Source organism: Eurytemora carolleeae, unplaced genomic scaffold, assembly GCF_000591075.1.
Source record: "Eurytemora carolleeae unplaced genomic scaffold, Eaff_2.0 scaffold715, whole genome shotgun sequence".
In the NCBI taxonomy this organism is placed as follows: Eukaryota; Metazoa; Arthropoda; class Copepoda; order Calanoida; family Temoridae; genus Eurytemora; species Eurytemora carolleeae.
In genome coordinates, this window is record NW_019396723.1 from 164,985 (window position 1) to 177,667 (window position 12,683).

The window sequence follows — 12,683 nt, forward strand, 5'->3', positions numbered from 1 at the left end:
GGGGGGGGGGGGGGGTTGAGGTTAAAAAAAGTCAATGAAAACGGAAAATTGTTTCATGTAGAGCTATGTCAGGCCTTCTCAAAAGCTTCATGTAAATCGTATCTTTTCCTTTTTTCGTCGTTGTTATTAGCTTTAGATATAGAGATTCTCAAAACCCTGTTATATAAACACAAAAATTGAGCAAAAATACTTTAAAAATAACAAAAGAAGTTAACATATTATTCTTTAATAATGTTAATTTGGAAGAAACAGTAATTCTTTTTTTGTTGTGTTTTTCCAATTTGAACTTTCCTGCTGTAAATTCAATGTTGAAAACTAGAATGAACTAATTTTTCGTTTTTTCTTCTTATATTCTCTTTCTGCATCAAAATTTGGCATTTTGTAAGAACAATTTTTTTAAATTGTTTATTTTTTCATATGCCAAATTGTGACCCTCACAAAAAAAACTGAACAAAAACAATCCAAAAATGAACATGATATAATGATCGCGCTTGAATCGTGGCAAAATTTTAAAAAAGCAGAATCCTCAATCCAGGTTTGAAACCTTGGAAGTTTATTACCCCCTACCTGCAAATAAAACATAAAATTAAGATAATTTAAGCATCGCGTCTGTTTATTTCTAAAAGGGNATCGGGATTCTTTTGAATAAAATTGATTGTTAGTAGAATCGGTTCCTTAAACTGTACAATACTGTTTAGTACTTCAGCTACATGCCCTGAGAATCCAGTAAACATTAACAGGAAACATTTATCTTCAAACCTTGGGTCATCCTGAAACATTCACACTATTCACAAAGAACACTATATACACTAAGTATTGAACACATAAGCATAACATAGTGTAATGGTTTATGCTCGCGCGGGCGGCCACTGGAACATAAATACCAAGTGGTTTTGCAGCTGAAAACCGCAGCCACGGAAAATGTATGAATCTCAGGTCTTCTAAAATGTATTACACACACCATGTCTTCTACAAATATATTCTACGCCAGGGATAAGGTCGTTAACTAATTTCCTGTTCTCTCTATATCTCATGTCTTCTATGAATATATTCTACACCAAGGATTAGGTCGTTAACTAATCTCCTGTTCTCTCTATATCTCATATGTATTCTAGGAATATATTCTACACCAAGGATTAGGTCGTTAACTAATCTCCTGTTCTCTCTGTATCTCAGGTCTTCTATACATCTATTATACCCCAGGGATTAGGTCGTTAACAAATATCCTGTTCTCTCTGTATCTCAGGTCTTCTACTATGTATTACACACACCAGGGATTAGGTCGTTAACATATCTCTTGTTCTCTGTATCTCATGTCTTCTATAAATATATTCTACACCAGGGCTTAGGTCGTTAATTAATCTCCTGTTCACTCAGTATCTCAGGTATTCTACTAATCTATATCACATACAAGGGATGATTAGGTCGTATTGTATACAGTGTACACTGTACACTGTACACTGTACACTGTACACTGTACACTGTACTTACTGTAAAGTATGTTGTTACTTATTAAGGACTGAGATTAGCGAATAAGACATGCAAGAGGCCGGGCGTTGCCGTACGACCGAACAAAGAAAAACATCTTTACGTTTAAGATTTGGGGGAAGGTCAAAGTCCTAAGACAATACTAGTTTAAACCACTCATATTTTTGCTACTATTTCTTCCTACCAGTAGAAGCTGGATAAACTTCTCCAGGTGAAGAATAAGAAGCGGTATCTCGTTCACAATCTGCTCAAACTGCTTTGACAACCCTCGCACCTACATACAGGGGGTTATGATTAAACATTTAAGCAGCTTTTTGATTTTTTATTAACATGTTTCCGTCATATATGAAGGTGAATAAGATGGTTGACTAGCACCACATTGAGAAATCTCGAAACTAGTAGTTTTCTGTGTTAAATGTGATACTAAAAAATCAAATTTCCGATAATACCACTTAGCAAAGACGATACAGAAGTCGTCAATTAATTCTCAAGTTCATTGGAATGCCTGCATTTAAGATAAAAAAATAAAAAAATAAAAATTAAATATTCTCTTCAAAAAAATGTCCTCCTTTTTAATATATTATGAAGGTTTTCAGGTTTTTCTCTCTTGCTAAATTAGGGAAATTACAGATTTTTTGGTTAAAAAAGGGAAAACTTTAAAGACGAATTTTCATCGCCCCCCCCACCCCAAACCTTAGAGCCATTTTTAAGAACACCAGGCATGAATTTAACAGTTTTACCTTCTCTTGATGAGACTCTTCAACAAACTCTTCTCTCTCTTGAATAAGATACGCAGCCAGGTATCCGAGCTTCTCTTTGAGGAGCCTTAACTCCTGAACCTGGCCTCTCACAAGGATAAACTGGAAGGAGTTCACAGACAAACCTTCAATACTCCTCATCCTTCTATCAATCATGATCTCAAGGATATCAGTAACGGTGAGCCCTGAACAAAATTAGAAGTTAAAACAATTTTTTTTATTTTGAGTAAGGGGGAGTTTTAGAAAATAATTTTTCTATCAATTAATTGTATTTGATGTTAATGCCAACCCAGCTTGGGAGACCAAAGCTGTCAACGTTGTTCAGCAAACAAAAAATCCGATTTTTTGTTTCAATGAAAAAAGCTAAAAAAATGGCAAAATCCATGAAACCAACGCATTTCTCTTATTCACAATCATCATCAATCCTAGAAATATCAATTTATTTTTTCCCTGTTCAGAACTATTTCACCTTTTGTTGACGTCAAAATTCTGAATAAAAGAAGCTTACCCAAGTCAGTGAAGAAGAAAATGAGTTCTTCAATTTCCACAACAAAGTACGTAACCAGATCTTGACGCAGCTGAGTGTTTAACTCGGAAGTTGCGTGTTTCATCGCTTTGAGAAGCTCCAGTAATTGCTGCAGAAATTTAGGTATACGCGATTTTGCAAAAAGAATAATTTTGGTTCTCTCGGTATTTCCTATCTGATGTTTAATCTGCTGGAACCTGGAGCAGAACTCCAAAATCTTCAGCAAACATAGAAACCCCTTTCCCAACACCTAAACATGGAGAAAGTAAAAAATAATATTTACCCTTTTAAGACTTTTCCCCTCCTCTAGAAAAAATAGTTAATTTCTCCCAGAATTTAAAATTATTGAAAAATAAAAAAAATCTAAAGTTGCAAGTGCAACTATTTTGCGAGGACAGGACAAGAGGGGATATAACTCTCATTAATTTCCCAAGTTTAAATCTGACCCACACACCTGCTTAACCAACGTAGGAAGGCGGGGAATATTCTGAATGGCTGACCGCCCAGTTTGTTTATTTCGTGGATGTCTAACCTTCCCGCTTTCATCCACTGTTCTACCACCCAGCTGTAGGAGAACTTGGTCCATAGCATCATGCAGCTCGTACACTAAAGGAATATTAATTAGTTTAAATCTGAAAAGGAATCCAACATGAAACCCCCAGACTGCCTTCAGGGCAATACACACCATCGAATGGATGAGTATTGAGTAGTAAAAAATGATTTCAGGGGTATATATTTTTAAAAATCACCCCCAACCATGCCACATGGGTATTAATGCATTGTTTTTCTTTTTAATTTCTTATTATATCGAGTTCATTTTCCCGAAATGAAGGTAAAAGCTGCCATTTTCCTCCGCCTAAATCAATTAATTATCTTCCTAGTCCGCCACCACCGTTGAGAAAATGACACTTCACTAGAGGAGGGGGTCACTTGAAATCACCATTTAACCCTTAAGTGCTCCATAACCCTTTTAAAGTACGTTTAGAAACAAAGAAAACCTAAAAGTCTTGAACATACCTATGTTCTCCAGCTCCTGTTGTATTCTCGAGCATAGAGTGTACTCCCTACAGATATTGACAAAGCTAATCATGAACTCCTGCTCCTCTAGGTTTGGTAAACTATCAAGGAAGGAAACAACTTTATCCAACTGTTCTTCTGTTACACAACTTTGTAATCCTAAAATTAAAAATATTAAAGAGACCGTCGATAAAATATTCTTGCGATATTACATCTTGTTAATTGCTCTAATAAATCCCCGCAAGTCACCTTAATAAAACCCACCACCTTTTATAATTTTCAATCTTCAGATAGAGGAACAAGGAAATTTAAATAATCTGGACTTTAAAGGCTTAAAAGGACCAAAGGCAGAAGACTACTACGTATTTTTCATTGAGAAGGCTCTCTCCTCTTATTCAGTCGACTGTCCTTCCACACATTAGCCATCAACTTTGCGTATGAAACACTACTTAAAATATTTGGTTCCTTAACCTTAACTGATCATTTAAAATGTCTAATTTCTTATAGCCAAACCATTTCCTCGGAATTATTTTTCAACATTTGTACTTCAATTCTTTAGTCAACTTCTTACCAATATTCAATAACCCGATCAAATTTGAATCACCAATTGAAATTCTTCCTTATTTAATAACTTAAAATCGATGATTAAAATTTGAACCGACAATTAAGCAAAGTAGCTCAAATTCATTAAATTCGGTCCCTGAGTTATTAAAAGTGCCCTAAAACCTAACAGATTACTGAGGTGGGAGGGGGGAGCTCGGATACTATGGTCTAGGACAGATTTAAAAATCCTCTTTAAGACTGCTTACTACTCTTCCTACCTTGTGTGTGGAGATAGTGAAGAATTATGTGTAGAGTGTCATCATCTTTCAATTTTAGTAATTCAATCCTGAATGCACACATAGTTTAGTTTATCTTTCAGTTATAGTAATTCAATCCTGTATGCACACATAGTTTAGTTTATCTTTCAGTTGGCAATTGTTCGACACGAGTTCTATATGTTAGATATACAAGAATATAAACAATACTGTTCATTGTCTAAAAAAATCCCCCGTCTTGACCAATGGTCATGTTCATTGTTTAACGAATGATTCTTAGGGGGTAAATAACTAAGGTTTGCTTAAAACGCTAATTGTCAAATTTTGCATAAAATCTGAAGGAGTGGGAATTCATTAAAATATAAACACCTGTACTTCGAAAAAAAAACATAATATTATAATAGAAAATCACAGGGCTATTTAGCGTGTGTTTTAAAGAAATTGAGAGTTTTGTCTCATTTTATGTGAAAGGCTTATTATGCTTAATAAGGCTTGATACAAGTGTTTATAATCCCGCGAAAACATCCCAAAAACTTCTGGAAAAATATTATTTTCGGAGAGGGGAGGTTAATTTTTAAAGAAAACATACACGCCTGACTCGATAAACAAGGCTTTAGCCATTATAATCATTACTATTGTGACTATATCTTGGAATAGATAATCGTTTTGAGCTAAATGCCTAATGCTTAATAAATATGCACATCCCTTAGTTCGTTCGGTACAAACAGACTGTAGGCAGATATATGATCGAGCCGGGTTCTGATCGCTGACCCTGGGTTCATGGTGAGTTTCAGGGACTCTTCCTGCTCTGGGTTGAGGAACATATCCTGCTCTAAGAGAGAGCTGAAACTTAATGGGATATCCTGCTCTATTTGATCAGGACTCCTAGTAGAGAAAATGAATTTTTTAAAATATCGTTATCAAAATAAGTATTAGATAAAAGAACTCACCAGACGAGAATGCAGTGAAGGACTCCCCAACCATCGAAACTGAGGGATATAGACCTAAAAAATGTCAATTCAATAATAAATTTTAAGAAGGAAAGGTGTTTTAGAAGAAATCCTTTTCAAAAGTAAAAAAACCCGACAATTTATTCGGCAAGGTTTTGATGTTACGACTAGTGTTGCTTAATATGGCATTAAAACATCCAAATAAAAACTGATGGATGCTTAACTATTAGGACTAGACACAGTGCAGAGACAAGATCTAGATCCAGATCTCTAAATGGTTCATCCGTTTTATCACATAAATAAGCAAAAACAAAAGAAAAGATTGTTTTTTTTTATTTCCTTATAAAATCTGTAAATGTTGAAATGGGCCATTTTTTGTCAAGCATTCAGCCCGAACTTTGCAATAACTTTTTTCTTAATTAAGACATTAACAATTATAAAAATCCACAAAATTAATTTCCAAAAAATGCGGATTTCATAAAATAAGGATCGGGATTCCGGATCAAAATGATTTAGATCCACTTCTTAGGGACTACCTAGATAGGGTTGATGAGTCAAGAAGCACATTAAACTCTATAGTGGCTCCTTGGCTCTCAGAGAATCTGATAATAAACTTCTTCGCAGATTTAACAGTCTCCCAAACAACCTGGAATTTTACCTTCAGATCAAAACAAACCATATTTAATTTATGGTTTTTACAACATATTTAAAGGGAGTGTTCGCCAAAAATTTAAGGGGGGTCATGTACATATTTACGAACTATTCTTCGCGAACTCTTCCTTCAAATTCTTCTATATAAGATGTTGTTTTTATCTTAATAGTTACCTGATAAGCAGTACAGTGTAATAAGGGTATAAAAGTTTGCTCGGGTTTATCCACAAGAGGTTCAATAATTACACTTTCGGGATTCACGGATGATTTTTCAGATTTGAAAGATGAATCATATTCTCCTATCTCGTTCGATTCTAGACTCAATTCATTAAGCTCAGAAGGTAAATCATCTTTAGTTTCCAATTTGCAACTTAATTTTGCGAGTTTTATTTCGTCCGATGAAGTTCCTCCCTCTGAACTTGGAGCTAATTCCTCCACTTTTTGCGAGATTTCTTCCACATTCGAACAAAATTCTTTCGGTTTCAGAGCTGGAGTCGTACAAGACTTGTTTTTAAAATTCCAGGTAACATCTCCAGTATCGTTAAGTGTGAACTCTATTCCCTGAAGAAAGGGTATGTAAGGTTTGATCATGGATGTATAATAGAATGGATATATCATAGTCAAGGTTTGATGTAATTTTTTCGCTGGAGTGTTATGCGGTACGTTAGACATTGGACCCTGGAACTTACAATTTGTCTTTGATTTTCTTAAATTTAATAGATGTCAAAGGAGTATAGAAAATCATTGTAAGATTTAGCCACCTTCTTTGTATTATAAAAATTGTTGGAAATACTAGAGATTTAAATCAACCTTGATTATATTTAATATTTTGAATTTTAAACAAATTTCTCATTGTCTTAGTCAATTCTTAAAGTACAAAAACAAAAGACCACATTTTGGAATTCTGAAAACAAGGCAGCATTGATGCTACCAACTAGGACAGGCTATGGAGCCGAGAGCTACGGCTGGGAAAGGCTACGGGGCCAAGCTTCGTGGCTAGGACAGGCTAGAGGGCCGCGGCGATGCGGCCATATAACCAACATAATCTTAGTGTTAAATAAGAAATGCATGTCCAAAAATAATTCTCTAGGAAAATTACCAAATCATGACTTACCAATAAAGCAGAAACTTCCGGATTTGTCGACTTGAGGACGGAAGCTCCTTTACTCCTGAGGGGCGGGGTATCTTCAGGATAATAAAGGGGGTGTGAAGCTTCATGTGGAGACAATGTTTTCAAATAGTTCTCATCGGAACAAGGAATAGATTCCACAATACGCCATTTTCCGAGGAAAATATTCCCCGACATTTTTATGGGTTACATGTCTGAAATATGAAATCAAGATTATGCCAGAGTCAGACACATACTTAGGGTCCGTCCAAGTATACGATTTTTGGCCCCCCCCCCCCCCCACCTCTCCTATCAATTTCGTACATGACCTATATCCCGACATTTTTATGGGTTACATGTCTGAAATATGAAATCAAGATTATGCCAGAGTCAGACACATACTTAGGGTCCGTCCAAGTATACGATTTTTGGTTAGGTTAAGACAATTTCTGGGCCGAGCGCTGCGGCTAGGACAGGCTAGGGGGCCGAGCACTGCGGCTAGGACAGGCTATGTGACCGAGCGCCGCGGCTAGGATAGGATAGTGGGCTGGACGCTGCGGCCACATGACTGACTTTTATCAATGTGTTAAATTTAAAATATGCATAGTCAAAATTTAAAGCAGGGTGGGGGGACGGGGGCCCAGGATGCGGTCCAAAAATTGTTCAATTGGAAATTACACAGGCTTATATAAAATGGACAAATACGAGTTTGCAAGCATAACGCCTTGGTTCAAAAACTGGTTTAACTAGTTTGCAGAAAGAAACAATGAAATTAAAATATTTATTACAAAAACGTAATTAGCTACGTTTAATTTGATAAACAAGTAGGTATGAAGTATCGGTCAGCCCGGTCAACTAAGCATGTGTATGCGTTTGCGCGTGTTTCACATATGTTCATGACCGCAGCCGGCGTGTGTGTCTGTTTTCAGAAGCTACTAGAAACTGAAAGCATCCATATTTTTCAGGGATACATAATTTTTCTACTCTACAAACTTTTTATTTCATCAATTTATAAAATAAATTCTTAAATTAATTTTCTTAATGAAAAACTTTTTTTAATAATATTTTAAACGTAACTTTTACCCTGCCCGCGGTCTAGTCGTCATTGCTTGCTCAGCTGTTTTAATTATTTAAATAAAATTCAGAAAATTCGAATTTGGGGTCATTTTTTTTAAGATGTCGACAATCGACATGCATTTCAGGCACTCGTACTCTTTTCATCAAATTATAATCATAAACCAGGGGCATGATGTATTTTTAGCTGAATATTGCCAACCTCATGCGTGCATGTATGCACCCCTTTTTCCCTCTTAGCCCCTTGAAAACATTAAATTTGTGCGTTAAGAGCTATAGAAAATTATGAAACTAACCTAACCCACTTTACTTTAGCTAGCGTTTTAACATTTTCATGTGGCTAGTGAGTAAACAGTACAAATTTAAGCAAGGAATATCTACCCCTGAAAACTAGTTTTGCAGGGAATCTTCTAGAAGAACTCCTATTGGTTCGTCGTATTATAACTCTTGTCTCATTGGACAAAACACATTTATTTATTTTCTTCCTCAATTCCGGCTAAATTATTCTCGAGGGTGTTTTTATTATCTTTTTGCCACATTTCAGAGATAAGAATTGCTCTCCAATTAATAAGCTAATATCAAGGTAAGTGATTTACGTGAATTCTAAAGCATAAAAAGTATGCTCCTGTAAGATATCTGGCAACTGCAACATCAATTATTTTCATTTTTAGTTGCAGTTACAATTACAATTATAATAATTACACGTATTTCTCACTTATAATGTCAATAAATTTCAATCTAATATAATTAGCATGTTAAAATTCTTGTTGTTGTGTAGTAAAACTTAATGTGTCATTTCAGATAAAAATGTCTGTCTCAACCAGCTGTGTTACACTAAGCAATGGGCTAAAAATGCCTTTAGTTGGACTTGGTACATGGAAATCCAAGGCAAGTTTTCTAAAAACAGAAATCGTATATTAGGAAATTACCGAAGTCAGATTTTATTGATTGAATTAATTGTAGTGATCTTATTTCTACCAATTCTGAATTTAAAAAGTGCCTTTTACAAAAGAGATGTTAAATCTCAAATCCAATGGCTTCACAGTTGTCAAAAATAAAAAATACTGAATAACGGTTCTATTTTAGACGGGTGAGGTGGCGATGGCAGTCGAAACGGCGATTAAAGTAAGTCATTGTATTAAGTTATAAATTATTAGAAACTGAAATTATTATAGGCATAAATGAAAATTTGGATAACAGCCATTTCTTAAATATCAACCCAAAATTTCCAGTTGGAGGTAAAAATCAACCCCCTCCCCCCCAGTAGATTAAAAAGAAATGCCAGTTAATGTCCAATTTTTCATTTATTTCCTCAAAATCTTAAAAAACTATTTTCCCCCTCACCACTATTTGGTGGTCTTTTGTTGATTTGTAACATAGTATGATTATTGATACAATATTCCTGCAACAACTTTTGACTTCAAAAATCGTTAAAAAATCATTATATGCATGATCTTGTATAAATTAAATTAAATTAAGTATTAAATGTTCGAAGTGGCCACTATCGACTTTGACACATGATTCAGCCCTCTTCCTTGTAAAGTGAGCCATCTAGATCATCCACATTGGTTTGTTGTAGTAATACTAGATCATACTGTAAATTGTATTTCAGGCTGGATATAGACATATTGTATTTCAGGCTGGATATAAACATATTGTATTTCAGGCTGGATATAGACATATTGGATTTCAGGCTGGATTTAAACATATTGTATTTCAGGTTGGATATAAATATATTGTATTTCAGGTTGGATATAAACATATTGTATTTCAGGCTGGATATAGACATATTGTATTTCAGGCTAGATATAGACATATCGTATTTCAGGCTGGATATAGACATATTGATTGCGCTGCAGTTTATGGGAACGAAGTTGAGGTTAGATCTTCAATCAATTTTAGATGCAGTGAAACCCTTAATAACAAATACATTGGAAGAATTTATCAAATGTCGTCTTGACAATTTTTCAATGAGTTATACTATATTACGTAAATTACAGTATTTGTGAAAACAAATAAATAGCCATGAATATGCGGGAACAGTTTTAAAGAGTTCCATGTAATCGTTTAATTAAAAAACTAAATATTTGAAACATTTCATTATCAGAAAGTGAAGAATATGACATTTGATGAATTCTTTCGGTGTATTCGTTATTAAGGGTTTCACTCTAGTATCAGCAACACAATTTTTAAAGGCAAAAAAACTTGCCAAACAGTAGTTTGAAAATCAACTTATTTAGTGAATTGGGTTTCGATTCGTTTTAGAAAAAAATTTTATTAGAGCTATCAAACTTTTCAAAAATGTTATTATAGCTACCAAACTTTTCAAAATTGTTATTTTAAGATTTGCTCTTTAAAACTTTTGAATATTTTTTCCTAAAAAAATAAAAAGTTGAAAACCGATACACAAACGATTGTTGAAACATGTTCGTTCTTTTGCAATATCTTCTGGCAGGGTCAAATTTTTGTAAATGTTTTTAGTAAAAAATGTTGAAAATATTTGCTTTTCTTACATTATGCCAATTTTTGACCCTGAAAGAAAATATAGAAAATATAGACAAAAAACGACCCAAATGAAGGCACATCTGTTTTCCACTATTCAATTGGTCCGACTGAATAACACTCAGCTGTTAGGTAGGAGCTGGTATTAAAGCTGGTGGTGTAGCTCGGGATCAACTGTTTATTACAAGCAAACTTTGGAACACTAAACATCATCCAGAGGTAGGTTTCTAATTTTCACGTTTAGTTGCAATAAAGTAAAAAAGCCTGAATTTACAAAACAAACAAAAAATAAAAAATCTTGTGCTGATAGCCAGCTCTCCCACTTCTGTCAAAGTTAGAATTTAAATAAAAAAGGGTTATATTAAAAAACAACTGTGCTGCATTTATTTAAAGGACATCCTTATTCCTTACGGGAACGTTTAATCACTAGAAAAATGAAGAGTCCTAAATGTAACATTCTCGGGTGCACAAGAAGACACATAAATGTGCTAATAATGAGATGTGCTAATAATGAGGAAGCACAACAAGAGCGCACATTGAATCTCCCATCAATAACAAACATTTAGGGCGCACGCCAGCCATAAAATAGCCTACATTTACTACGGAAAACATCTTAAAAAAATTATCTGAAATCAGAATTGAAAGAAAAAAAAACATCTGTAAATCCTTTAATCTAGGATGTCGAGGCTGCCTGCCGTGCTACCCTCAGCGACCTTGGTCTCGAGTACTTAGACCTCTACCTCATTCATTGGCCAACAGCTTTCCAAAGGGGAGACGATAAGTTTCCAAAGGTTATTATTTTCCTTTCATTTTTTTGTGACTAGGTTTTCTCTGATTTTCTTTATTTTTTATTTGCCCATTTTTGAACTTATTTTGAAATTTCTAGAATGAGGATGGAACATTGAAGTACGATGATATAAGTCCGGTAAATTATGATAAATATACACCTCTGCAATCCATTAAAAATAGAATAATAGTACAGAATACAATAAATACAATAGTACAGAATACAATACTTGCATTATGATTAAGTTGCACTCAAGGAAAGATTTTATTCAAATCAATTTGATTTGATATATATGAAGTTTGTCTGGCTGTCCGTTTGTCCGATCATAACATAGGAACCCCTGGACTGATTTGCCTCAAATTTTGATTGGGGAACTCGGGAGATCCATGGGGATGTTCATTGCTAGATTTTGAGATTATAATGCTGACTAGGTCGACTTTAATGACGAAAATTTAGTTTCCTGGTAAAATCGTTCAAGTGCGGGTAAACGGCGGGAGTAACTTTTAGTAACCTAGGCAGCGCTGGATTCCCAAGCTAGTACTTAATATTAAAACAGCATCTTAATAAATGGATCTTGATCCGCGAAAAAAAAACTTATCCTAATCCTGAACCAATTTTGAATCTTGAACCGGATAAAAGCATTAACAATACCCATATTGTATAGGTCGAATCCCACCCTTATCTAAATCAATCCCGCCTACTGGAGTTCTGCAAGGAGCGCGGCATCTATCTGACCGCCTACTCTCCCCTCGGCTCACCAGACCGCCCCTGGGCTAAACCAGATGAACCGAAACTTCTGGATGATTTAAAGATTTCAAAGATGGCGGAAAAATATAAAAAATCTCCCGCTCAAATTGTTCTTGGCTGGCAGGTAAAGTAAAACCCATAAAATGAGAACTATAAAGACGACGTAGAAGCAACATCAGTGTATTTGATGCTGTAAAACAAATAGTTTTAAGTTAACAGATGATTGAAAATCAACTTATTAGTGCTATGGGTCTGTG

The 12,683-nt window shown here is 34.8% G+C and overlaps 2 protein-coding genes across 2 annotated transcripts in view; one reads left to right on the top strand and one right to left on the bottom strand.

Annotated features, from left to right (window-relative positions):
• The window catches only part of LOC111707819 (uncharacterized), a 9,133-nt gene extending 1,583 nt beyond the window's left edge, over nucleotides 1-7,550 (bottom strand). The window contains exons 1-12 of the mRNA XM_023480980.1: nucleotides 7,323-7,550; nucleotides 6,383-6,769; nucleotides 6,094-6,203; nucleotides 5,558-5,611; nucleotides 5,313-5,492; nucleotides 4,611-4,678; nucleotides 3,790-3,948; nucleotides 3,227-3,378; nucleotides 2,755-3,022; nucleotides 2,229-2,431; nucleotides 1,673-1,762; nucleotides 675-770 (exon numbers count right to left, since the gene is read on the bottom strand). Of these exons, the coding sequence (XP_023336748.1) occupies nucleotides 675-770; nucleotides 1,673-1,762; nucleotides 2,229-2,431; nucleotides 2,755-3,022; nucleotides 3,227-3,378; nucleotides 3,790-3,948; nucleotides 4,611-4,678; nucleotides 5,313-5,492; nucleotides 5,558-5,611; nucleotides 6,094-6,203; nucleotides 6,383-6,769; nucleotides 7,323-7,514 (1,959 nt within the window). The 5' untranslated portion in view covers nucleotides 7,515-7,550. The remainder of the gene's footprint in view (nucleotides 1-674; nucleotides 771-1,672; nucleotides 1,763-2,228; nucleotides 2,432-2,754; nucleotides 3,023-3,226; nucleotides 3,379-3,789; nucleotides 3,949-4,610; nucleotides 4,679-5,312; nucleotides 5,493-5,557; nucleotides 5,612-6,093; nucleotides 6,204-6,382; nucleotides 6,770-7,322) is intronic.
• A 1,323-nt stretch (nucleotides 7,551-8,873) lies between these two features.
• Nucleotides 8,874-12,550, top strand: LOC111707814 (alcohol dehydrogenase [NADP(+)]; the record flags this gene model as incomplete). Its single annotated transcript, XM_023480975.1, is given in 8 exon segments — nucleotides 8,874-8,973; nucleotides 9,192-9,278; nucleotides 9,477-9,515; nucleotides 10,003-10,269; nucleotides 11,025-11,111; nucleotides 11,570-11,683; nucleotides 11,779-11,817; nucleotides 12,344-12,550. Coding segments are annotated over 7 exon segments (834 nt in total), but the record flags the coding sequence as incomplete, so codon positions are not given.
• Nucleotides 12,551-12,683: the final 133 nt, after the last annotated feature.